Source organism: Chiloscyllium plagiosum, unplaced genomic scaffold, assembly GCF_037043375.1.
Source record: "Chiloscyllium plagiosum isolate Xiang-an unplaced genomic scaffold, Cpla_swu_hap1 HiC_scaffold_3, whole genome shotgun sequence".
NCBI classification, from domain to species: Eukaryota; Metazoa; Chordata; class Chondrichthyes; order Orectolobiformes; family Hemiscylliidae; genus Chiloscyllium; species Chiloscyllium plagiosum.
Genome location: NW_028270141.1, coordinates 57302699 through 57329965, shown reverse-complemented (window position 1 = coordinate 57329965; position 27267 = coordinate 57302699). Strand labels below are relative to the sequence as shown.

The window sequence follows — 27267 nt, the reverse complement described above, 5'->3', positions numbered from 1 at the left end:
TAAGAAAAAGAGTCAAATCCTCTATTTTTCCTCCCAAACTGCACACCATACTGTGGTCCATCTGCCAGTTCTTTGTCTACTCTACTAACCTATTCCCTCAAAACAGCATTTATAACCTCCAGGAAGTAAAGGTTTTTGTTTTCTAAAAAGGTATCCCAGCTCTTACTTTAATCTCATCTATTTTATTTTTTTGTTTTTTTTCCCTCACTTGCTGGTTTGCCAACTGTGAAAATTCTACAGTGGGTTGACCATTTTCATAATTTGACTAATATTGGACACAGATGGTGCCAGAATCAAAGTCTCATCAGAATTGGGGAAACAATACATTTATAGCCAGCATTATCTTCAAGGGCTCCTTTTTTCATGATTAGCATCAAGTACCATTCTTATGAAGTTGAAGGCATGTATTGTACCTTTAAGAGAGAGGTCCTGCACTGAGAGTTTGCAAGAACAGTCTCAGAGTGTACTGGAAATATGAAATTGAAAATATGTAACATTTGACTATGAAATAGATACCTGAGTTGGTTGCTGTTTTGTCAACAATTCAAATTTAACTAATCAGTTTAAGTAATGCCCCAGTTGTGTTTGAATTTATTATTAGACCAAATGCTACTTTACTGAGTATCATACAAGAACAAAAAGCAGAACAAATAATATTGGCAACTGCATTTTTACACTTCAATATATTTTAAAAGGTAAACAAAATTTTCTATTGTATTTCATGAATTGAGTTATGTTCCAGGGCTTTAGCAAGAAACAAGATTTGAAATTGAACAAGTGGAAAACACTCTGAGCAATAAGAAGCCATGATGTGGAGATGGCAGTGTTGGACTGGGATGGAAAAAGTCAAAAGTCACACGACACAGGTTATAGTCAAAGGTGTGGTGTTGGAAAAACACTGCAGGTCGGGCAGCAGCCGAGAAGAAAGAGAATCGACGTTTTGGGCAAGAGCCCTTCATCATGAATGAAGAATGCTCATTGCTGATGAAGGGCTCCTGCCTGAAACCTCAATTCTCCTGCTCCTCAGATGCTGCCTGACCTGCTGTGCTTTTCCAGCATCACACTCTCAAATCTGATGTCCAACATCTGCAGTCCTCGCTTTCTCCTAGTTGGTTTTAACAGGTTATAGTCCAACAGTTTTATTTGAAATCAGAAGGCTTCAGAGCACTATTCCTTCATCAGGTAAAATGGTGGGAAGCACAGAGGCACAGAATTTATATACAGAGAGATAATGGCAAGATAATTCCAGGGAATTAAGATTTTAGATTCGATTACAGCGTGGAAACAGGCCCTTCGGCCCAACAAGTCCACACCGACCCGCCGAAGCGCAACCCACCCATACCCCTACATTTACCCCTTACCTAACACTACGGGCAATTTAGCATGGCCAATTCACCTGACCTGCACATCTTTGGACTGTGGGAGGAAACCGGAGCACCCGGAGGAAACCCACGCAGACACAGGGAGAACATGCAAACTCCACAGAGTCAGTCGCATGAGACGGGAATTGAACCCGGGTCTCAGGCGCTGTGAGGCAGCAGTGCTAACCACTGTGCCACCGTGCCGCCCACTTAATTAAGAGTGCCTAAAGATAAATACAAATAGTGAGAGTGGTGTGGCGACAGGAAGAATAACCAGCCTTTGTAGGTGATGAAAAAAATGTCAAAACTGTGTAATTAGTGTCAACAGCTTGAATAGCAAGTGAAGGCTGATTAACAATTACAAAAACGCAAAAATAGGATGGTGCAAGGGACAAATAAACAAACAAAGGGCTGGAATAACATGATAGGTATAAGAATCACATGACGAGGTCTAATTCAAAATTGTACAAATTACTTGAGATAGCTTGTTATTATCTCCCTATCAAGGTGATGATGTCAAAACAGAACAGCATGGTGGGAATACATGTAGCATGATATGAACTTAAGATCACAGTTGACACTGTCCTCATGGGTACAGAAATTGGCTATCAGTTTTTGCTCAGCTATTCTGCATTGTTGTGTATCTCCAAGGCTGCTTTGGAGGTCACTTACACAAAGATCAGAAGATGCATGTCCTTGACCATTGATATGTTCCTTGTATAGGACAGAATACTCCTGCCTGGTGATTTTTGAATGGTGTTCATTCGTCCATTATCCTAGCATCAGTATGGTCTGACTGATATACCATCCTTTCCTGCAGTGCATGAGTTAGACAACATTGACCAAGTCACATGAGTACGTACCGTGTACGTGGTTGGTGGTGTTCCCACATATGATGTTGTATCCATGTTGATGATCTGACATGTCCTGCAGAGGTTGCCAAGACAGGGTTGTGTGGTGTTGTGGTCGCTGTTTTTCTGAAGGCGAGGTAATTTGTTGTGAACAATGGTCTGTTTAAGGCTAGACAGCTGTTTGAAGGCAAGAATTGGAGGCATAGGGATGTCCTTCATGAGGTATTCATTGCCATCAATGACCTGTGGAAGGCTGTGAAGAAATATGGTGCAGTTTCTCCTCTCTGGGAAGTACTGGATGCAAAGGATACTGTATCAGTTATGTCCAGTGTCTGCCTTCTGAGAATGTCATTGCGGTTGTTCGCTGTGGCCCATCAGAACTGGCGATAAATGAATTGAGCATCGTAGCCCGTTCTTATGAGGGTGTCTTTCAGGTGTCCATCGGATTCCTCCTCATCTGAGCAGATCCTGTGTATAAGCAGGGCTTGTCTGTTGAGGATGCCTTCTTTAACATGTTTGGGGTAGCAGCTAGAGACATGAAGCATCATGAAGTTATTTGTGGGCTAGTGGTAGAGTGAAGTTCCAAGGTGTCCATCCTTGATGGAGATGCGTGTGTCCAAGATTAAGACTGATTCTGAAGAGTAGTCCATGGTAAGTCTGCTGATGGGATGAAACTTGTTGATATATGTAGTCATTTCAGTGATTCCTTACCATAAGTCCAAAGGAAGAAAATATCAACGTATCTGGTGTACAATATTGTTTGGAGGTCCTGTTGCAGAGGTCTTGCTCAAACTAATGCATGAAAATGTTAGCGTATTTGGGTGCAAATTTGGTCCCTGTGGCTGTTCTATGTGTCTGGATGAAGAACTGGTTGTCAAAGATGAAGACATTGTGGTTGAGGACGAAGCGGATGAGTTATAGAATGGCATCTGGGAATTGTCAGTTGTCGGTGTTGAAAACTGAGGCTGCTGCAGTGATGCCGTCATTGTATGGGATGCTGGTCTACAGTACTGAAGCATTCATTGTGATGAGGAATATTCCTGGTTCAACTGGTCCATTTTGCTGAGTTTCTGTAAGATGTTGAAACAGAAGCTGGTGGATCCTTGTACAATGGGTTTCAAGACGTCCTCGACATAACCAGAGAGGTTCTCACATACATTCCCATTACCTGGTACGATGGGTTGTCTGGATGTGTTGGCTTTGTACATCTTTCGAAGGCAGTAGAAGTCTCCTATGTGAGAAATATGTGGGATTAGAATACATAGGACACTCTGAAGGTCTGGATCAAAGATTTTGATTAGTCTGTTGAGTTGACAGATGTCTCCTTTGGTTGGATCGGCAGGCAATTGACTGCAGCATTTCTGATTGTTCAGTGGTCCATACAATTCCTTGCAGTAGTCCGTCCTATTGTGTGTGATGATGGCTCCTCCTTTGTCAGCTCATTTGATGACAATGTTGCAGTTGGTCTTGAACGTATGAATGGCATTGTGTTATGCTTGGTGACATTCTGGGCTATCTTGTGAGCACGGCTGGTGAATGTGGCATTGACACATCTCCTGATGGCTTGAGCATGCATGGTAGGTGTACAGCAGCAGCAGGAGGAGTCCAATTTGACTATTTTTTGTTTGGTTGCTGCACTGTAGATCTCTCTGTTGACTGCTCCGGTTCATTGGCGGTTGGTTCACTGCTGACATGTTGCAGTTTGTGGAAAAATTCTCAGAGCCTTATTTCTGGTAAATTCCTCAATGTCTGCTGCGAGATCAATGAGGTCCATTTTGACAGTGGGACAGAAATTGAACCCGAGGCTGAGAATTTCAATTTCGTCTGGTTGAAGGGTGTAGTCAGACAAGTTGATGATGGACTTCCCTGTGGTGATACCAGTTTCAACTGTGGCAAAGACTTGATTGTTGCTGGTTATGACGCTGAGTTTCTCAAGTTTCCTTTCCCTCATGTGAATATAGGTGGCCTTGTTCTCATAGCAGGTCCACTGTGTCCTGAAGCTGAGAATATGGACTCTGCTTGATTTCAATTATTTGCTTGTGTATGAAATGGTTGAGGAGTGTGCGAGAGGTGTGACAGCAGAGTCTCTCAGTGAGATCTGTGTTATAGGCCGACTTGAGTGGGTTCGTGATCTGTAGTCCTTTCAGGATCTTCTCTGGTTTCTTGCATCTCTGGAGAAACTTGATGTCTGTGTTGATATGCATGATCTTCTTGAAGATCCTCTCCACTTTCAGCCAGCTGTTTATGGTATTGATTGTGGCCATGATGTGAAAGAGCCAGTGCTACAGTAAGATGGACAGAATTAAAAGTCATATGACACCAGGTTTATTTGAAATCACAAGCTTTCAAGGCACTGTTTCTTCATCAGGTGAAGTGGAGGAAGCGCACAGGCACAGAATTTATGTGCTCAGAGATAATGGTGAGATAATGCCAGTAAGAAGCAACAGATTTGAAATGAAAAGCTAATGATAACATTTTTATTTTGATGATATTTAGAAGAACGAGATTTATCAGATGTAAGATTACAGCCATATCTTTTTCTTTTGGATGTGTAACAACAATGAAATTTATAAGACTGTTGTGGTTTGGGACTGTGCCTTTAATTTAAGGTATTTGTCTACTAAACCTTTCCTAAAAATTTTACAGTGGCTACTTTCCAGTTGTCTGGGATCCTCACTGACTTGTAATTCCTGAACAATCACCACTAATGACTCCACTGTCTTTTCAGCTATCTCCTTCAGAACTCTGGAGTTTAGTCCAAGTGATTTGTCCACCTTCAGACCTTTTAGTTTTTCTCAGTTTTTCCTTGGTGATGCCCACCATATTCTCCTCTGTCCCCAACTCTCTTGAATTTTTGGGATATTATTCGTGTGTTCCACTGTGAAGTCTGACACAAGGTACTTCAGTTCCTCTGCTGTTTCTTTGATCGCCATTATTACTTCTCCAGCATTTTTCCCAGTAGCCTAATGTCCACTTTTGCCTCTCTTTTGCCCTTTATATAACTAAAGAAAGTCTTGCAATCTACTTTTCTATTACTGGCTAGCTTACCCTCATATTTGAATCGTCTCCCTCCTTATTTCTTTTTTATCTATCCCTTGGTTTTAGCAGGCTTTCAAACCCCTGGCTTCCCACTGTCTTTTGCCACATAATTCTAGATTTCTAGATTCCCTACAGTGTGGAAACAGGCCCTTTGGCCCAACAAGTCCACACTGACCCTCCGAAGAGTAACCCATCCAGACACATTTCCCTCTGACTAATGCACCTAACGCTATGGGCAATTTAGCATGGTCAATTCAATTGACCTGCACATCTTTGGACTGTGGGAGGAAACCGGAACACCTGAAGGAAACCCACGCAGACACGGGGAGAATGTGCAAACTCCACACAGACATTTGCCTGAGGCGGGAATTGAACCCAGGTCTCTGGCGCTGTGAGGCAGCAGCGCTAACCACTGTGCCGCCCATAATGTTTTGTCTTTTGCTTTTGTGCTTTTGCTGACTGCCCCTGTCAGCCATGGTTGCCTCATTCTCCCTTTAGTATGTTTATTTTCCCCCTATAGACGAATTTTTGCTCTGACTGCTGAATTATTCCCAGAAACTCCTGCCATTGCTGTTCCACTGGCTTTCCTGCTAGGCTCCTCTCCCACATGCCTCTGTACTTGTTTTTACTGAACTGTAATTCTGTTACATCTGATTCCAGCTTCCCCCTCTCAAATTGCACAGTGAATTCTATCATATTATGGTCACTGCCTCCTAAGATGCCTTCACCTTAAGCTCCCTTATCAAATCTGCCATATTGCACATCACCAAATCCAGAATTGCCTCTTTCTTAGTTTGCTCCAAAAAGTCCTATTAGAGTTTTATATGATTCAGTGAGCTCAGCACTCATTCTTTGAAGTTTCAGTGACGATAGTCATAACCAATCCAGTCTCTCTGCAGTTCTGCCAATGCAGAAATCAGTCTAATAAACCTTTGGTGCACTCTCTCCTTACAACATCCTTACTTAGCTAACGAGACCAAAACTCCACCTTCAGGTGTGATCTCACCAAGGTATTGTATAATTGCTGCAAGGCATGTCTACTCTTGTACTCTAATCCTCTCACCATGAAGGCCAACATATTTTTGCCTTCTTCACAGCCTGCATGCTGATTTTTAGCGACTGGTGTATAAGGACACCAGGCCTCTTTGCAAAGTATGTCCTTTCACGACAAACTTTTCTGGAAGAGTTTGAGTAAGGTGAGTCAACCGAGATTTTTCCAATTTAGTGCTTACCCAATCAAAATCCCAGTTACACCTCTTGCACATTCCCAGTTACTACGTTGGGGTGTGTACTCTGATAAATCAAATTTATTTCTGGTGGTTGTTGTGTTAACTCTAGCAGTAATGTACATCGCCAGTGCAGACACGTTTCTTCAGGTCATCAATTGTAACTAGGAGATCCTTTGTTTCACCATCCAGCTCCTCATCCAATTATGATCTGTTAAGGAGAAATGAGAAGGAAGCAGGACTTGACATCTCCACTGGTGTTCCATTGGGTAATATTTGATTGTTTTCTCTTCCTGAGATGTATAATTTTCATCAATATACACCTCAATTTGGTAAACCAGAAAGAATAATAAGGTGGTAATGGTAGGGGATTTTAACTTTCCAAACATAGACTGGGACTGTCATAATGTTAAGGGTTTAGATGGAGAGGAATTTGTTGTGTGTGTACAAGAAAATGTTCTGTTTCAGTATGTGGATGTACCGACTACAGCAGGTGCAAAACTTGAACTACTCTTGGGAAACAAGGCAGGGCAAGTGATTGAGGTGTCAGTGGGGGAGCACTTTGGGGCCATCAACCATAATTCTATTAGCTTTAAATAGTGATAGACAGGATTTAAAAGTTAAAGTTCTAAATTGGAGGAAGGCAATTTTGACTGTATTAGGCAAGAACTTTCAAAAGTTGACTGGGTGCGGATGTTTGCAGGTAGAGGCTGGAAAATGGGAAGCCATTAAAAATGTGATAATGAGAGTCCAGAGATAATGTGCTCCTGTTAGTGTGAAAGGCAAGACTGGTAGGTGTAGGGAATGCTGGATGACTGGAGAAATTGAGGTTTTGGTCAAGAAAAAGAAGGGAAAGACAGCAGAGATCAAGGGAATCATTAGAAAAGTATAAAGGCAGTAGGAATATACTTAAGGAGGAAATCACAGGGGCAAAAAGGGGACATGAGATGGCTATGGCAAATAGGGTTAAGGAGAATCCAAAGGGATTCTATAAATGCATTAAGGATGAAAGAGTAACTAGGGAGTGATCAGCACCCTTCAAAGATCAGCAAGGCAGCCTATGTGTGGCACCACAGGAGATGGGGGAGATATCAAACAAGTATTTTGCATCAGTGTTTACTGAGGAGAACGAAGATACAGAATGTGGGGAAATAAATGATGACATCTTGAAAAATGTCCATTTTACAGATGTGGTGGTACTGGATACCCTAAAATGCATAAAGGTGGATAAATCCCCCAGGACCTGATCAGTTGTACCCTCGAACTCTGTGGGAAGCTAGGGAAGTGATTGATGGGACCCTTGTGAGATATTTGGCTCATTGATTGTCAGAGGCAAGGTGCCAGAAGACTGGAGGTTGGCTAACGTAGTGCCACCTATATAAAGATGGTAAGGAAAAACCGGGAACTATAGATCGTTGAGACTGACATCAGTGGTGAGCAAGTTGTTGGAGGGAATCCTGAGGGACAGGATATACATGTATTTGGAAAGGCAAAGACTGATGATGGATAGTCAACATAGCTGTGTGTGTGGGAAGCCATGTTTCACAAACTTGATAGAGTTTTTGAAGAAGTAACAAAGAGGGTTGATGAGGGCAGAGTGGTGGACATGATCTATATGAACTTCAGTAAGGTATTTGGTAATATTCCTCATGGTTATCTGGTTAGCAAGGTTAGATCACATGGAATACAGGGAGAACTAGTCATTTGGATACAGAACTAGCTTGAAGGTAAAAGAGGGTGGTGGTGGAGGGTTGCTTTTCAGACTGGAGGTCTGTGACCAATAGTGTGCCACAAGGATTGGTGCTGGGTTGACTGCTTTTTGTTATTTATATAAGTGATTTGGACGTGAACATTGGAGGTATAATTAGTAAGTTTGCAGATGACACCAAAATTGGAGGTGAATTGGACAGCGAAGGTTACCTCAGGGGACAACAGGATCTTGATTGGATGGGCCAGTTGGCTGAAGAGTGACAGATGGAGTTTAATTTAGATAAATGTGAGGTGCTGCATTTTGGAGTTTAATTTAGATAAATGTGAGGTGCTGCAAAGGCAAATCAGGGCAGCACTTAGTATGTTTTCCTTTATTGGTCAGTGCATGGAGTATAGGAGTTGGGAGTTCATGTTAAGGCTGTACAGGACATTGGTTGGGCCACTTTTGGAACATTGTGTGCATATCTAGATGTTGTCAAGCTTGAAAGGGTTCAGAAAACATTTACAAGGTTGTTGCCAGGTTTGGAGGGTTTGAGCTATACGGAAAGGCTGAATAGGCTGGGGCTGTTTTCCCTGAAGCATCCGAGGCTGAGGGGTGGCTTTACTGAGGCTTATAAAATCATGAGAGGCATGGATAGGGTAAATAGACACACTCTCTTCCTTGGGGTGGGGGAGTCCACAACTAGAGGGCATAGGTTTAGGCTAAGAGTGGAAAGATTTACAAAAGGACCGAAGGGGCAATGTTTTTACACAAACAGTGGTGCATGTATGGAATGAGCTGCGAGAGGAAGTGGTGGAGGCTGGTACAATTACAACATTTAAAAGATATCTGGATGGGTACATGAATTGGGAAGGTTTAGAGGGATATGGGCCAAGTGCTGGCAAATGGGATTAGATTAAACAATCCTTAGATAAGCTCATGGATGATTTTGGGATAGTGTAGGGGGACGAGCTGAGAAAAGTCCACAGGTCGGCGCAACATCGAGGACTGAAGGCCCTGTTCTGCGCTGTATTGTTCTATGTTCTATGAATTTAGGATTTCTGGTCTGCATGGACGAGTTGGACCAAAGGGTCTATTTCCATGTTATATATATCTATGACTCTAAAGGACTTCACTGGTTAGTCTTTGAAATATGGCTGGTGCATTTTTCACACCAAATGGCATGACTTTAAATTGGTATAGTCCATTTGGTGTTACAAAAACTGTTATTGTTCGTTTGGATAAATGTACCACCATTATCCTCTGAGTAGGTCCAATTTAGGAATATAAATTGCTTGTGCCACCTTCTCAATACAGTCTTCCAAATGTGAAACAGCATATTAAATCAGACTTTGTAATTGCATTGACTTTGTGATAGCCCGCAGATAATTGTTGGGTACCATTTGGTTTTACCGCTATTACCAAGTATGAACTCCAGTCTCCGCAACTCATTTTGATTGTGCTGTTTTTGAGCATGTGTTCAATCTCATTTTGAATCTGTGCCAATGTTAGATGGCCAAGTCTATAGGGAATTTGTTTAATTGGATCAATTTCCCACATTTACATCATGCCACATTTACTACATTAGATTAGTATTTCCCAGCTTATTCCCACATATGTTCCCATGTGATGTAATAACTCTTTCAGGTACTTTTGATTTTCCTCTGGAATGTAATGCAATAATTTATCCTAATTTTTGGTAATTTCCTTATTGAACTGGATATTCTTCAAATTAGATTGGATAGAATCCTCTGAACTTGGTTCTTCACTCTGGTTGTAACCAGCAACACATTTTCTTTTTGCTTTCTTTTCCTATCAAAATACATTTTGAACATGACACATAAATTTCTTTCTATCTGGCATGGTTATCAAATAATTCACCTCACAATCACCTTTCAATTTCATAAGGTTCACTTACCACTGGAAGTAACACTAACACTTTATCTCCTCTCGCAAAATTGAGAAATATTGATTTCTTGTCTGCTTCATACTTAATCACATAGTCAAAGAGTCACAGAGACCGACAGCAACGAGACAGGGTTGTTGACGTAAAATGTCCATCCACTTTAACACCACTTCCCTGCACTTGTCCCATATCCTTCTAAATCTTTTCTCTCCATGTGTTGTCTAAATGCCTTTTAAATGTTGTTAATGTGTGTACCTCAACCACCTCTGCTGGCAGTTCATTCCATATGCATACCACCATCTGTGTAAACAGGTTGCCCCTCAGGTTCCCTTTTATTCTTTCCCCCAACCTTAAATTAATGCCCTCTGGTCCTTGATTTCCCAACCATGAGAAAAAGATTGAGTGCATTCACCCTATCCATGCCTCTCATGACCTTATATACAGCTATAACATCCTTTCCTTAGTCTCCTATGCTCAAAAAAAAGTCCTAGCTAGTCCAACTCTCCCTATAGCTCACACCCATGTGTCCTGGCAATGTCCTTGTAAATTTATTCTGCACTTCTTCCAGTTAATAATATCCTTCCTTTAGCAAGGCGACCAAATGGAACACAATACTCCAAGTGCAGCCTCGCCAATGTTCTGTACAACTGCAATATAACTTCCCAACTTCTACACTCAATGTCCCTTCTGACAAAGTGTTAGCGTTACTACAAAGGCCAGAATGCCAAAATCCTTCTTCACGGCCCTGTGTAACTGTGAATCCACTTTCAGAGAACCATGCACCTGAACTCCCAAGGTCCCACTATACTCCTGAAAGTCCTACCAATCATCATGAAACTTTTACTTGATTTGACTTTCCAAAATGCAAGACCTCACACTTCTCTATATTAAATTCCATTGGCCATTTCCTGGCCCACATCCCCAGCTGATCAAGGTCCTACTGCAATTTCTGACAACCTTCCTCACTGTCCACAATACTGCTTATTTTAGTGTCATCTGCAAACTTACTAATCATGCCTTGGACATTCTCATCCATATCATTGATATAGATAACGGACAGCAATGGGTCCAGTACTGATCCCTGAGGCACTCCACTAGTCACAGGCCTCCAGTCCAAAAAATCATCCTTTCACTATTACCTACTATCAAGCCATTTGTGTACCCAATTTTCCACCTCCCCCAGATTCCATGCGATCTAACCTTCCAGAGCAGCTATCATGTGGAACCTCATTAAAGGCTTTACTGAAATCCATATAGACTGTGTCTACCATCCTGGTCACTTCAAAGATCTACCATGCACAACAATTTGCTGACTATTATTAATCAAGCACCATCTTTCCATATGCTGTGATACTTTTAAATGCTGTCTTGCCAACTCACCCATTCTATTTAATCTTTCCCTAATATTTGACACATGGTACAAGTATGTGGTCTCTGAACACAGATTTACCGATTTCTCTTTTATTAATTTCAGTGGTCCTCTCATCTCATGCCCCAAAACTAATTCAAATGACAGAATTTGGTAGATTCATTTGGTGCATCCCTAACTGCAAAAAGTACAAATGGAATTCCTTTATCCCAATCCTCTGAATAATCCTGACTATAAGCCCTCAACATTTTTAAAAGTTGATGTCGTCCTTCTAATGCTCTCTTTTTGGCAATCCTTTTAACTGCAATGTTATGTGATCAAATAGTTTCCTGAAATCTGGTGGACACATTCATTATTGTCATCAAATACTGATTCTCACTTTTAGTTTCCGTAAGGGGCCTACGTAATTAATTAAGACCCTTGTAAAAGGTTCTTCAAATGCAGAAATGGGTATTAATGGTGCTGGCTTTATCACTGCCTGAGGTTTTCTAATTATCTAATATGGATGTTATGTCCAGCAAAATTCAAATATACCCACCTGCCATCCTGGCCAGTAAAAATATTTTTGTGTTTTCGTTTACTGGTAGTTCATGTGCTACCGATATACCTCCTTTCTACAACCCATCAGTAATATAACTTGATAAGCTTCTGCCCATTTCTCATCTGCTTGAATGTGGTGGTCTTCAAATCTTCATCAAGGTGTCATTTTAATGTATCTAAATGGGATACATTCAGATTTTTCTTCTGTGAATGCTTTTTGGTACAACTGTTTCAATTTTTCATCTTTCTCTTTTAATTTCTAAACTAAAAATATCCATTTTGCCCTCTATCCATTTATGTTTTTGTCAACTTTTTGATCAAACATGGTTTCTGATAATTGTAATTCAACTTGCTTATTTTTATTCATTGATTTGTCCTCCTACTTCAACCAGTCGCTTTGTGATGTTATTATCACAGTCAAGAAGATTCCCAGGATATACTTCCTGTAGTCAGTTAATTGATTTTCCACTGGCTTTTCAAATATAGTAGGTAGCACTCCCATCTGTGATCCAGCTTTACCATAATCAAGGACAAAATGTATTACAGGAACCAAGTGTTCCTCTAGTACTCCTACCACTACCTCTCCATTTTTCACCAGACACTCTAACTTCATTTTGAGCACTCCCCATCTCTATGAATTCCATATAATACTACTTTTTCTGGCAATAGTCCTTCGAATTATGTAACTCCTTAACATCAGAGATAGGCATGATCCCGTATCATTTAAAATTATAACTTATTTACCTGCTCCTCCTGCTAGATGTGAGGAAACCTTACTCTTGCAAGTAAATAGCTTAAGAATAGCTCACCCAAACACTGACCAGGTTGTATATTCTGCTGCAGCTTTTTAGCTACCACTGTGCTTTCCTCTACCACTTCAAGAAAATTAATTGGCTTATCATGTTTCCCATATCCACCTTTCTAGTCCTTTTTTGAAAAAAACACAAATTCTGCAACTTCCTGTGACCAATTTATTTCAGTGAAAAAACCTGAGCTTTTTTACTTCTCTTGCCTTCCTCATGAGTTTCCTTTTCACCCTACGATAAACTCTAGTTATTATCTTCAATGAGATCTCCTTTTCCCTTACCACCTAAGGGTTTCTCTTTTTCACAATTTCCATCCATCACAGATTGAAATTGATGTCAGAAGCCAAACTTTGATTTATGAACCAACTCAATCATCGGCCATTTCTGCTGCTAACCTTGCAGTTTTAACTCTCTGCTCTTCCAGACGAGTTCTCATGATCTCAGGAAGGGAATTTTCTAAATTCTCCAAAATAATCATCTCTCTAACAGAGTCATTTGTTTGATCCAATTTTAATACCCTTATCCACCTAACAAAATTAATTGGTTTTGTGAGATATTGTGTTATGAGATATTGTGTTTATAGGCTATGTTTATTAACTCACTCAATAGCTCGCTATGTTCATTAATACCGGGTTCCTGTTCATTCATTCATAACCCTTAACTAACCAACAAACTTACTATAACAGTTTCATTCATTCATTCGTAAAACTGCGGTTCTATTTTGTTATCCAAGTTTTAAAACAAACAATCCTTTCAAATCCATTACTGCATTTTCACACATTATTTGCTTTTGCTATAAGCAGTGTTTATCTCTGAATAAGTGTAGCACATGGAACAATACCATCCCCATCAAAACTCCATGAAACATTATAATAATAATCAGCCCTTACCAACCATCACCTGGATCTGAATAGATTCCCCAATTAGTAAGTGCCTGTTAAATACATTTTAACTGGGTTATTATCCCTTTAAACTAACTGACAAAACAGTGCTTCCATGATATTGCATGAATGCATGAAACTCATACCAGCAAATAGTAAATAAATCTCACAACCCAGCTGCAGTAAATCAGTTCAATATTCTTCATTCTTTTTAAGCACAGGTACAATTTCTAACTTATTATATCGGCCTAGTATTTTTAACTTAAAAGACAAAAAGGTTCTAATTATGCAAGTAGACTGGACAGACACTCTTAATCCCATCAGAAGTAGCAGCCAGCATTTAGCACATTTTAATCTGTCTCCCAGGACAGGAACCTTTCAAACTTTTGTTTACTATAGATAAAAGAATATAGCACCATACTAATGAAATCTTAATATATTAAGAACTGTGTATAAAGGGGCTGTTGTAAGAACTGTATTTCAGCATTCTATTGCCATCTCGAACCTCAGCTGTGAGGTTATTTTCGTCAATCATCGATTTTGGTTGTTATTTGAGCACGATCCCAAAGTTTGATCCTTTCAAACTCAATGTATGTTTGGCCAAGGTCCCTCCTTAGTTTCTTGAAATGTTTGTCAGCTTCTGGCACTAGCTGATTTGCACTTAAGATGGCTTTCTTCACCACCTCATACAGTACTCCCAAATTCTTCCTCTGATCAGGACGCAAATGCTTTACTACCAATTTTGTTTGGATCAACAAACCTTACATGGTCACTGGCCATTTGTTTCATTCTTTTTTCATGTTCAAGCTGCTTCAATTGCAAAAGAATTTTATCCATTTCCAACAATTTTAAGGGCATTTCCAGCAATGTTAAATGTCGAACTATTGCTGCACTTATTTCCCCTTTCCTTGCAGAGCCAGGCAACCCCAACTCCAGCTTGTTTGCCACATTCCAAAATCTTTGTCTTCCTCACTTTTAGTAAAACTCCTGAAGTCACTTAATGATTGATTGAAAAAAATCATAATTTACACAAGCCACAGTCTGTTTATACCAAATGAATTCAACACCTGACACAAAAGACACTGACACCTACCACTCCTCACCTTGGACTCCTACAATCCTAAACCCAATTTGGAATTTTGGTTCAATCCCAGCAAGAGACCCCAATTTGTTATGGACCAAATGAGACCAGAGCCCTCATTATATTTTAAGAAGGTAGCTTACCCCCCAACATTTTCTATTGAAAGGCAGTTGTGTAGTGTCATGTTCCAGATGCAATACAATTGGTCAAGCTACTCAATATTAATCAAAACATAATTTATGTAAACACTATAGTTAAGAACATCGAACATAGAAAGATACAGCATAGAATAGGCCCTTTGGCCCACAATGTTGTGTCGAGCATTAATACTAATGTAAAATAAAATAACAACCTCAATGCACCCTTCAATTCACTGTTCAGCAGTGACTTAAATGTCCCAAATGACTCTGCTTCCACCAGCACCGCTGGCAACACATTCCATGCATTCACAACTCTCTGCATAAAGAACCTACCTCTGATGTCTCCTCTATACCTTTCTCTAATATCTTAAAACTATTACCCCTCCTGCTGGTCAATCCTGCCCTGGGGAGAGGTCTCTGGCTATTGACTCTCTCCATTCCTCTCGTTATCTTGTATACTTTGGTCGGTTCACCTCTCTTCCTCCTCCTCTCCAGAGAGAAAAGTCCGAGCTTAGTCAACCTCTCTTCATAAGGCAAGCCCTCCAGTCCAGGCAACATCCTGGTGAACCTTCTTTGCATTCTCTCCAAAGCCTCTGTATCTTTCCTATAGTAGGGCAACCAGAACTGGACACAATATTCCAAGTGTGGTCTCACCAGGGACTTTTAGAGCTGTAGCAAAACCTTGTGGCTCTTGATCCCCCTGTTAATGAAAGCCAAAACACCATACATTTTCTTAACAACCCTACCCACTTGCGTGGCAACTTTGAGGGATCTATGCACTTGAACACCAAGATCCTTCTGTTCCTCCACACTGCAAAGAATCCTGTCTTTAATCCTATATTCCACATTCAAGTTCAACCTTCCAAAATGCATCACTCCATATTTATCCAGGTTGAACTCCATCTGCCATATCTCAGCCCAGCTCTGCATCCTGTTTATGTCGCGCTGCAGCCTGCAATAGCCCTTGAAATTATCGATGACACCACCAACCTTTGTCTCATCTGCAAATTTATTAACCCACCCCTCAACCTCCTCATCCAAGTAATTTATAAAAACTACAAAGAGCAGAGTCCCAAGAACAGAACCCTGCGGGACCCCACTCAACAATGACCTCCAGGCAGAATACTTTCCATCCACAACCACTCTCTGCCTTCTGTCAGCCAACCAATTCTGAATCCAGATAGCCAAATCTCGCTGTACCCCATACTTCCTGACTTTATGAATGAGCCTACCATGGGGAACCTTATCAAATGCCTTGCTGAAGTCCGTATATACCACATCCACTGCTCGACCTTCATTGACCTGTCTTGTCACCTCCTCAAAGAACTCAATAGGATTCATGAGGCATGACCTGCCCCTCTCAAAGTCATGCTGACTGCCTTTAATCATGCTATGCTTTGCCAAATAGTCAAAGATCCTATCCCTCAGAATTCTTTCTCAAACTTTGCTGACCACAGACATAAAACTGACTGGTCTGTAATTACCAGGGATTTCCCTCTTACCTTTCTTGAAAAGAGGAACAACAGTTGCCCCCTTCCAATCCTTTGGTATGAAGTTAAAATACAAACAATAGAAAGAGGAATGTAGAATAACTTAATTGGAGAACTTAACTGAGTAATATACGATAACTATTACTAATTAACTGTTCCAATATAGCAACATCCCATAAACACACCCCTTGGCAAAAGGGAAAATTCAGGCACAGATTCTAATATGCAGTTCTCCTCGACAAGAGGAAAGAAAATATCAAGAGAAGATTCAGAATGCAGTAGGCAGGAGACATTCACTGAAACTTCCAACTTTTGAAACCTCACAGGCTTCTGTTTAAAACTAAACCTAAAAACTAGCAGAAACTTGAAAGGTTAGTCTATGAGAGCTGGCCACGCCCAGGCTGCTCCAATTGTTCAACTTGAAAAAACCCAAGACCTCAAATTGTTTACTTTCTTATAGACAGCTCACTATCTCTGCCTTACAACTGCTCTTCAACTAAAAAAGGACAAAATGAACTTTTAAAGTGACAGCGTCATCACACTGCCAAGCATTTACAGAGGAACCTCAATTCTCCGAATATCGGATTATCTGAAGGAGATTCGAGGTCCCAATAGAAACATTACATCAAAGACGTGTTTCCAACACTGATCATGTCTTTTGCTTACAACAATTAAAAGTGAGCTCAGCTTACTGAAATTCTGCCGAAAACAATCCTGGACATCGATAGGAGCCCAGGCACTGTCTCCAAATGACTGACCTCCCGCCCTCTCTCTCTACTTCCACACTCTCCCTGGAGTTCTATTCAGGTATGTACCCTAAACCCCCCTACCCCAGATAATCTCTCCAACATTGTCCTGCACAGGACAAAGGTGGAACCTGTCAAAATGTTGCAGTAAAAAGTTGTGTGTGTGGCTGTGTGCGTTTTGTGCTATTTGGAGACTCACTCCCCAAAAGGCATCGGTCGCAGCAGCAGTCTTATTGTTGGGGTCCAGTCTGGCTTGCCCAGACAGGGCGGGGGCGGACAGGGGGAGCGTGGGGAGCAGGGGTGGGGCGGACAGTTGATGGTGTTGGACACGGTTGGAGGCCGGCGGGTGCAAAGATGGGGATGGCTGTGGGGCAGGAGGCGGTGTTGGACGGGATCTAGAGTGGACAGGGGCGGTGTTGGATGGGGGCAGGGGTGCGGTGGGGGCGGTGTTGGACGGGGCAAGCGGGGCGGCCATGTTGGACGGGTTTGGGGTCAGACAGTGGGGGGGGGCAGCGGTGTTGCACAGGGCACGAATGGGGGTGGTGAGGCTCAGCCACAGCATGCTGCTGCCTAATCTCCTGAAAAGAGAGCGGACTTAACAGTCTGCTGAGCCCCAGAGGAAAGACATTGAATCAATTAACCAAATAATCAATTCTCCGAATGAAATAGTGCCTGCCCATTTTATTCGGATAATCAAGGTTTCCCTGTATTCATTCACTCAATTTGTTTAAAGCACACTGAAACATCACTGAATCCTCCTTACAGTTTATCCTTCCACCCAATTGTGTCAATAAGGCTTTTAATATGATAGAATAACATCTTAAAATAGGGTGGCACGGTGGCTCAGCAGTTAGCACTGCTGTCTCACAGCACCAGGGTCCCAGGTTCGACTCCAGCCTCAGGCGACTGGCTGTGTGGAGTTTGCACATTCTCCCAGTGTCTGTGTGGGTTTTCTCCGGGTGCTCCGGTTTCCTCCCACCGTCACAAAGATGTGCAGGTCAGGTGAATTGGCCATGCTAAATTTGCCATAGAGTTAGGTGCATTAGTCAGGGGTAAATAGTGTGAATGGGTCAGGGTGGGTTACTTTCCGAAGGTCGGTGTGGACTTGTTGGGCTGAAGGGCCTGTTTCCACACTGTAGAGAATCTAATCTAAAACGTGAAATCTTCTCTAATCCCTCTTTCAGCTGTTAATCACAAATTGTCAGACATCAGTCTCTAAATGGACCATAATTGCCAATTGAGAAGTTGCATATTTTCACAACTCACCTATATTGAATATTTCAAACATTTACATTTTTATTTTTGATTATTTGTAAGAGATATTTCAAAAGAACACATTTACAGTTTGAGAAAATGCTGTAAAACCTAATATCTACAGCTACTCAGAATCTTTGACATTATCATAATCTGAACATAAAGATGATGCAGGACAAATGAAAAATTTGGGGAGTTATTTTCACCCAGAGGGTGATGGGAATCTGGAATACACTGCCAAGGAGAGTAGTTCAGGCAGGTAACTTCACAAGCTTTAAAATATAGTTGAATGAGCACCGGAAATACTGTAAAATTTAAGGCTATTGGCCAAGTGCTAGAAAATGGGATCAGTGCAGACTGGATGGGCCTAAGGTCTTTTTGTATGACTTTATGACTAAAGCTGCAAGATTTCTATGACTTTATGCCTTAAGCTGCAAGCTTATCGCATTTACAAATTACATCTTGACAGAAAGGTGGTTTTGTGGACTATTGCACACAATTATTGTTTAATTGGGGTGTGGTGAAGGAGGGGCATCAGGAACCATATGCCTACCCAGTGGAAAAAAATCAAGGGTGATAAAAGATTGTGATATGCCCTAAAAATTCAGCAATAAATTCTGTATTGGGAACATTCATTGAGCACAGAGTGAGAGAGAATGTCATTTTTGTCCACTTTAATCCCCATCTCTCGTCGGTGCTCATTGTTGTGGAGGTCCAAGGGGAAACAGGAATCTAAACAGGGCTGGAAGACTCTGTTTCAGCGTCTCCCAAAAAAATCTTACAATGCATCATTAGAAGCAGAAATAATAGAAGCAAAGTAAAGGGTGAAACTAGAAAAGGGGGGAGACATGGGAAAAGCTACATTTTGTACAGATAAATTAGTCAGTCGATATGACTTGTATTCTAGGTTGCTGAAAGAAGTGCAAATATAGATAGTGTAAGGGCTTGTCATCATTTTCCAAACTTCCTTAGTATGCAGAAAATGTCAGGGATTGGACAGTGATGAATCTGACACCTTATTCAAGAAACATAAAATATAGGAGTCGAGGTAGGCCTAGGGTGCAAGTTTACTCGCTGCGCTGTAGGTTTGATATCCAGACGTTTCATTACCTGGCTAGGTAACACATAGATCTAGATACCATCTATCAACCCCTCAGAAAACGAACAGGAAATTACATCACCACAAACCCCAAGAACCCCATCCAGGACAAACATATAAATAGAAAGCAGGAGACAACAGCTTCGCTTCACTTGGAGGTCGCCACTGATGTTACCTAGCCAGGTAATGAAATGTCTGGATATCAAACCTAAAGCTCAGCGAGCAAACCTACACCCTAAACCTCAATCCGAGCTATAAACCTTCACAAATCTTGCAAAAAATCGAGGTAGGCCATTTAGCTCTTTCACCCTGCTCCACTTTTGAATATATTCATGGTTTATCATCCAACGACAGCATGGTAGCTCAATGGTTAGCACTGCTGCCTCACAGTGCCAGGAACCTGGGTTCAATTCCAGCCCCGGGGAACTGTCTGCATGGAGTTTGTACATTTTCCCAGTGTCTGCGTGGGTTTCCTCCCACAGTCCAAAGATGTGCAGGTTAGGTGAATTGGTCATGCTAAACTGCCCATAGAGTTAGATGCATTAGTCAGGGGTAAATAGTGTGAATGGGTCTGGGTGGGTTATTCTTCGAAGGGTTGGTGTGGATTAGTTGGGCTGAAGGGCCTGTTTCCATATTGTATGGAATCTAATCTAATCTAATGTAAAAAACTAAATTACTCTATTCCTTCTTCTGCCTTATTCCCTTTAATCCCAAGAATTATAGTTGGCCTCAACGAATTTCAGTTGCAAATAATTTCACAGGCTCACCACTTCTTGGGTGAATAAATTTTCATATGTCAGTCCTGCCATTCCAGCAATCACAGTCAAAAAGTGTGGTGCTGGAAAAAGACAGCAGGGCAGGCAGCACCTTAGAAGCAGGAGAGATGACATTTCAGGCATAAGCCCTTCATCAGGCCCTGCTGGAATCAGTCCAGTAAACTTTTGTGGCAGTCCTTCCATAGCTCAAGTATCTTCCCTCAGATAACGAGACTAATACTGCACACAATACTCCAGATGGGATCTCATCAAGTCCCCGGGGCAATTATTACAAGACATCCCTACTTCTGTACTCCAATCCTTTCACAATAAAGGGAAACATGCCACTTGCCTTGTTCATCACCTGCTGCATCTGCACAGTTACTTGGAGCAAATGATATGTGCAGTGATTACAATAAGGCCAACCAGATGAACATCAGTTTATGAGTTCACTGATTGTAGCTGTTAATCTGTTCCAATCAGGGTGTTTTGGTTGACATAAAAAGGTTGAGTGTTTGTTTTTTTCTTCCTGATGGCGGGATATATATAAAGTTTTCTGCACTCTATTTCTTCACTTTGCCATACACTGTCATGATATGGATGTTGTGGAGAAATGAGTACTGCTGCTGTTTGGCAGTAGTGTGAGGGATTAGAGAAAATAAAAGGTTGAGTGTCAGTGGTGCCTGACTCTGTATGAGGCAGAACTACAGTTAAGGACTGTTCATTTCTAAATAAAAGGTGATGCAGTGACAGGTTACCAGCCTCTGTAGAATTATTTCAGTATCCAAGGACACCCAGGTCTTCTTATACCCTCCTCCTTCCCCTATCGATCACCAGCTAACAATCTGCCTTTCTATTTTTGCTACGAAACTGGATGACCTCACATTTATCCACATTGTACTGCACTTGCCATGCATTGTCCCACTCACTCAACAGTTTTTGTTTTATATTAATGTTTGATGTGGCTCTTTGACAAATGCTTTTTGCAAAGTCTAAGTAGAGTACTTTCACTGGATTCCCTTTATCCATGTTACTTCCTCATCTCTATCAAATCTCTCTCAGGAGAACAGTCTTCACCTTCTACAGTCTATTCTACATAAATTGAAAATCACACAACACCAGGTTATAGTCCAACAGGTTTAATTGGAAGGACACTAGCTTTCGGAGCAATGCTCCTTCATCAGGTGATTAAGCGTCGCTCCAAAAGCTAGTGTGCTTCCAATTAAACCTGTTGGACTATAACCTGGTGTTGTGTGATTTTTAACTTTGTACACCCCAGTCCAACACCGGCATCTCCGAATCATACATAAATTGAGGTTTGGGAGGTGGTGATGGCCAAGTGGTATTATCGCTAGACTACTAACCAGAGATCTAGGTAATGCTCTGGGGATCCAGGTTAAAATCACTCCGTACCAAATGGTGGAATTTCAATTCAATAAAAATCTGGCATTAAGAATCTAATGATGATCATTATTGATTGTTGCAAAAATCCATCTGGTTCATTTTGTCCTTTAGGGAAGGAAACTGCTATCCTCACCTGGTCTGAACTGTATTCGCAGGAATGTGATTGACTCTTAAAAAGGGAATGGCAATAAATTCTGGCCTAACCAGCGAAGCTCTAGTCCAGTGCATGAATAAAAAAAAACTAAATCTATACTCATCCCACTTACTAGCACAGGGCTCATGGCCTTGAACATTGACACTTCAAGTGCTCTCTCACTTCAATGCTTCTGAGACACCTATCACCCCCGAGAGAAAAAATGTTTTCCAAATCCCTTCTAAACCTCCTGCCTTTCCCCTTAAAAGTGTGCTCCCTTGTTATTGACCCTTCAACTAAGTAGAGTAGCTGCTTTCTATACACCTTGTCCATGCCCCTCATCTTGTACACCTCATGCCAACATTAGTTCAATGCCCACACCAGTTGAGGTTACCATGAAGGATTCTACTTCTTCCCTCATCCGAAGCATAGATGACCCTCGGGTTAAACCATCAACAGCTGTCTGTCTCTAATCAGAGGTCTTCTGGGCCTATGATTTTACCTTTACTCCCCTCAACCTTCTCTGCTCCAGTTCAAAACAACCCAACTTATCCAGCCTCTTAGAGCATCTTAGCTGCACTATCCCAGGCAATATCCTGATGAAAGTCCTCCGCAATATCTCCAGCCATAAAGTCACAGAGTCACAAAGTAGGCTGGCACAATGGTTTGCACCACTGCCTCACTGTGCTAGGATTCTGGGTTCAATTTTAACCTGAGGCAACTGTCTGGAGTTTGCATGTTCTCTTCATGTCTGCATGGATTTCCTCCTAGTGCCCTGGTTTCCTCCCACAGTTTAATTACCCATAGTGTCAAGGATGTGAAGGCTATGTGGATTAGTGATGGGAAATGCAGGGTTACATGGATGGGGTGGGTCTGGGTGAGATGCCCCATGATATGTTGATGTAGACTTGATGGGCTGAATGACCTGCTTCTACACTGCAGACACAATACAGGAAAAAGCCCTTCAGCCCATCAAGTCTGTACCAGTCAAAACTTTGGACAACACATCCATCCTAAGACAAGCCAAACTGAGACATGCAAGAGAATTCCTAGAAGCATGGCATTCCAATCAGAACTCTATCAACAAACACATCGACTTGGACCCCATTTACTATCCTCATAAAACAACAGGAAATGACATTGCCAACCGAAGGAAACCTAAACACAAATAGAAAGTGGGTCATTGCACCAGTGCTTCAGCAGAGGCTCACCGATTATGTTACTTAATATGGTGACGAAATGTCAGAAAACAAACCTTGTAGCTCAGCGAGCAAACTTACATCCACTCCAGAACTTGTCCTCATATCCAATACACTCCAATCCAGGCAACATTCTTCTCTTTTGTACCTTCTCCAAACTCTTTACATCCTTTCTATAGTGTGGCAACTAGAGTTGCTCACAATACTCCAAGTGTTGCCTAACTCCAGTTTTACACAGTTGTAAACATGGCTAACATGCTGTACTTCTATATTTTCAAATCAGGATGATGACTAGTTTGGAGGGTAACTTGCAAGTCCATGTACTGGGTGGACTTGTCCTTCAAGATGATAGTGGTTGTGGGTTTGGAAGGTGTTGTTGAAGGAAGCTTACTGATTTACTACAGTACATCTTGCAAATATTATACAGTACTGCTACTGAGTATTGGTGGTGAGAAGAGTGAGTGTTGAAGGTAATGGATAGGGTGCCAATCAAGCAGGCTGCTTCTTGTTGTTGGAACTGCATTCATCCAGGCAAGTAGGAAGTACTTCATAAAACCTCTGGTTTGCGCCTTGTAGATGATGGAAAGAGATGGTAGATTCAAAAACATGGTTGAGAAATTTTAAAATCATGCCATTGCTTAATAGGAAGCAGTTTAGGTCAGTGAGCACAGGGTGAATGACATTTCATGTGAGTTGGCACAGAGGTTTGGATAACCTCAAGTTTACAGTGAATGCAGAAGATGAGGAGAGCCAAGGTGTGTACTGGAATAATTGTTATTCTATAGGTAACTGATTGAAACATTAATTGGGGGGAATTCAACAGGGTAGGTATGGAGGAGGTTTAGGAAAATCTAGGACACTGTAAAAATAAAGGGTCACCTATGTAAGACAAAGAGGAGAATTTTTTTCAGTGTCGTGAGTCTTTGGAACTCTTCCTTAAAGATAGCAGAAGCAGAGCCTGAATATATTTAAAGCAGAGGTGGATAGATTCTTGTTAAGCACAGAGTGAAAGGTTATCAGAGATAGGTAGGAATGTGATTTGAAGTTAGAATCAGATTAACCATAATCTTATCGAAAAGTTGAGGAGGAGCTGAGCAGAACCAGAGGGCCAAATGGCCTTGTCCTGCTTTGAACTGATTTGTTGTGTGTAGCTTTGTATATTCAATAACAGGGATGAGGATATCAAACAGCAGATGAGTTGAGGTAGAGATGGAGACCCAAAATAGCTGGAAACAGGCAGTCTTCACGATGGCTCAGAAATATGGTTGGATACTTACCTTAAGCTCAAACATGACAATAATTTTGCAAGTAACCTCATAGTTTCTATGAAGTGAGATGTAATCAAGAAAGAGATTTTAGCTCAGAATTCTGTCTTCTAATTTAATTGCCAGAAAGTGGACGTTGCACGTGAAAATTTTCTTTATTGTTTCAAGGAACATTGCCTATCCCTAGTTGCTCTTGAGAAGGAAGCGGTGAGTGCCTTCCTGAATAGCTGCAGTCCATGCGCTGTATACTTGAGTTAAGGCACAAATCAAAGCAAAACTCGAAACAGAAACTGAAATTGCTGAAGAAGTTCTTCAGGTCTGGCAGCATCTACAGTCAGGAAGAAGAGTTAACATTTGAAGTCCATTGATCCATACAAGGAAGAATCACTGGACTCAGAACACTAACACCATTTTAATATAGAACACAGAACAGCACAGCACAAGCCCTTCGGCCCTCGATGTTGTGCTGACCTATTCCAAGATAAGACATTCCCTTCATTTTCCCTCCACCTGCTGAGATTCACTGGTGATTTGTGTCTTTGTTTCAGATTTCCAGCATCCAAAGTTCCTTGATTATAAGAAAAATAAAGTTGGATACACTCTCTGTAGATGACAGACAGCATCTGCAGAGTGTTGCAACTAATTCATAGTTTATGTATTTTAGAAGCTAAAGTTAAATTTTAAGGGATTAAGGTTCAACAGTCCATTTAAAGTTGGGGCTTTGTATGAGCTCAGCAATTTCCATCAGGGAGCTCTGACTAAGTACATCTGTACTCTTGCTCTAACAGGCCTCCATTCTTCCAACAATACCCTTACTGCCACCACCACCAGTCCACTCTCTCGATTTTCACTAAGGATTCAGATTTGGGGCAGCACAATGGCACAGTGGTTAGCACTGCTACCTCACAGCACCAGGGCTAAATATCTTGCAAAGTGAATTCACACTAAATATTTGAGCTTACTGAGCTGAAACACAAGTTATACTGTCCACATTTGGGAGTTCAAGCTAAATTAAACCAGAAGTAAGCAAACTCCAAACATGGATATTTTTTCTGTCTTGCTGCATTTGGACAGGAACTGGTTCAGTATCTAAGGAGGCACTAATGGTGCTGAACATTCTGCAACTATCAGTGAACACACCCACTTTTGACTTTATGATAAAATAAAGGTCATTGACAGATAAACTGAAGTCGGTTGGATCAAGGACACTACCCTGAAGAATTGCTGCTGAGATGTCCTGGAGCTAAGATCACAGACCTCAGACAATTATATTATCTTAAAAATTATCTTCCTCTGTGCCAGGTTGGACTCTAAACTGCAGTCAGTCACTACACCTTCCAATTCTCATTGACTCCAGTTTTGCTAGGGCTCCTTCATGTCACACTTAGTCAAAAGTCGCCTTGATATCTTTGGTGTAAAGATCCTTATCACATGGTTCTGGCTCCTATCTGTAGTTTCCTGCTTTGCACAGATATTTCCAACTTAGTAAAGCTGATGGCCAATTCCGGGTAAGAGCTGCTGGTCAGTTTAGGGTAGGGTATTCAAATGTGATACTTTAATATTTACAATTTAATATTTGTTCAAAATATAATGAGTAAGTAGTTAGTAATGGCATCATAATGATAGCCTCAGCTGATGGCAATACTAAACAAGTTAGATCCCTAGAGTAAAATCTGGACCACTGTACCAGAGCATCTTTTACAAAAGTCACAAATTTCTTCAATGACTGTGATCAAGATAAAATTTCCCTGTCAAAATTTTGACCTGCCTGCAGGCTTCGACATGGTTGATCACACTGTCCTTCTCCATTATCTCTCCATTGTCATCGAACTGGCTGCATTCTTATTTAATTGTAGCTGGAGAATCATTTGCTCTTCCTCACCGGTGGAATATCCTTGGCATCATTCTATTGCACATCTGCAAATTACCCACAGCATCAACTTCCACAAGTATCCTTGATGATGTCCACCTCTACCTCACTACTATACTCAGGCGCAATTAGCAGAACTCTACCAATTCCTCAATATTCAGAACTGTCTGAGGAACACTTTCTTGCAATTAAATGTAATGACGACTCAAACTCTGTGCCTTGTCTCTTGACTCAATCACGATCAATGGAAACTGTTAAAAGCTGTTTGCAAGCTGGTGTCAATTAATGCCAGTTTCCATAAGCACTAAACCCAGTCAAGCCCTTTAGGGATTGTTCCGGAAATGCAACTGTTAAAAGACATGTTTCAGGTAGCACGAAAACTCATTGCAAGTATTCTTTAAATTTGAAATGAGTACTTTATAATGAGAAAGTGATTTATTGCAAGCAATACATGCAACAAAAGTGCTTTGTTTACAACATTGTTGCATGTGGTAGCAAAACCTTTGATTTTCTCATTAGTAGTAGCCATTTGTCTTGAAGAATGCTATTCATAAAATGGAGAATAATCTCATAATGCAATCAAGGGACTACTTATGGCCAATTCTCTGAGGGCAACTGGAGGCTCCCAGTTGTTCAATTGATTCCCTACATTGGCCAATGTTCAGTTGTGAATGGGTGCAGTCTCCTGATTACAGACCAGTGTGGGTGAGGAGGGCCAGATGAGGTCATGCTCCCACACATATTTCACCAATATACACCGAAGCAGGTGACAAAGTAAGACGGTCACAAACCAGTCTGTGCTTTTGGCCGTTGACTTTTCTCACTTTGCAAATTTTAAACAAGTCCTCAAAGATTGCTTCCATCTCAATCCTACATCTCATTAACACATCTATGCTGTACAGATTCTCATTGGCTCACATGGTCTGGGACCCTACCTAAGCCTTATTTGGATTCATACAGTCAGCCACATGACTGACCAGTGTCATCAGCTTCACCCACTGCTACTGTGCAGTAGTGTAGGGAATATATATACATATATATATATATATATATATACGTATATGAGATTTAGAATCTCCTCAGTTCAGGGGACTGACTCTGAGCTGGCTTGCCACCAGTATAGTGTACATCTCGGAGGCACTCCACAAAGTCTCTTTCTTGA

The 27267-nt window shown here is 41.3% G+C and overlaps 1 protein-coding gene across 18 annotated transcripts in view; it reads right to left on the bottom strand.

Annotated features, from left to right (window-relative positions):
• rims1a (regulating synaptic membrane exocytosis 1a) overlaps positions 1 to 27267 on the bottom strand; it is an 857383-nt gene that overhangs the window by 508833 nt on the left and 321283 nt on the right. Inside the window, exon 1 of one of the 18 annotated variants that reach the window (XM_087979674.1) lies at positions 2225 to 3295. The exons of the other annotated variants lie outside the window; for them this stretch is intronic. Within the exon in view, the coding sequence (XP_087835800.1) occupies positions 2225 to 2253 (29 nt within the window). The 5' untranslated portion in view covers positions 2254 to 3295. Of the gene's footprint in view, positions 1 to 2224; positions 3296 to 27267 lie in introns of those variants that run through there. 18 annotated transcript variants of the gene reach the window in all.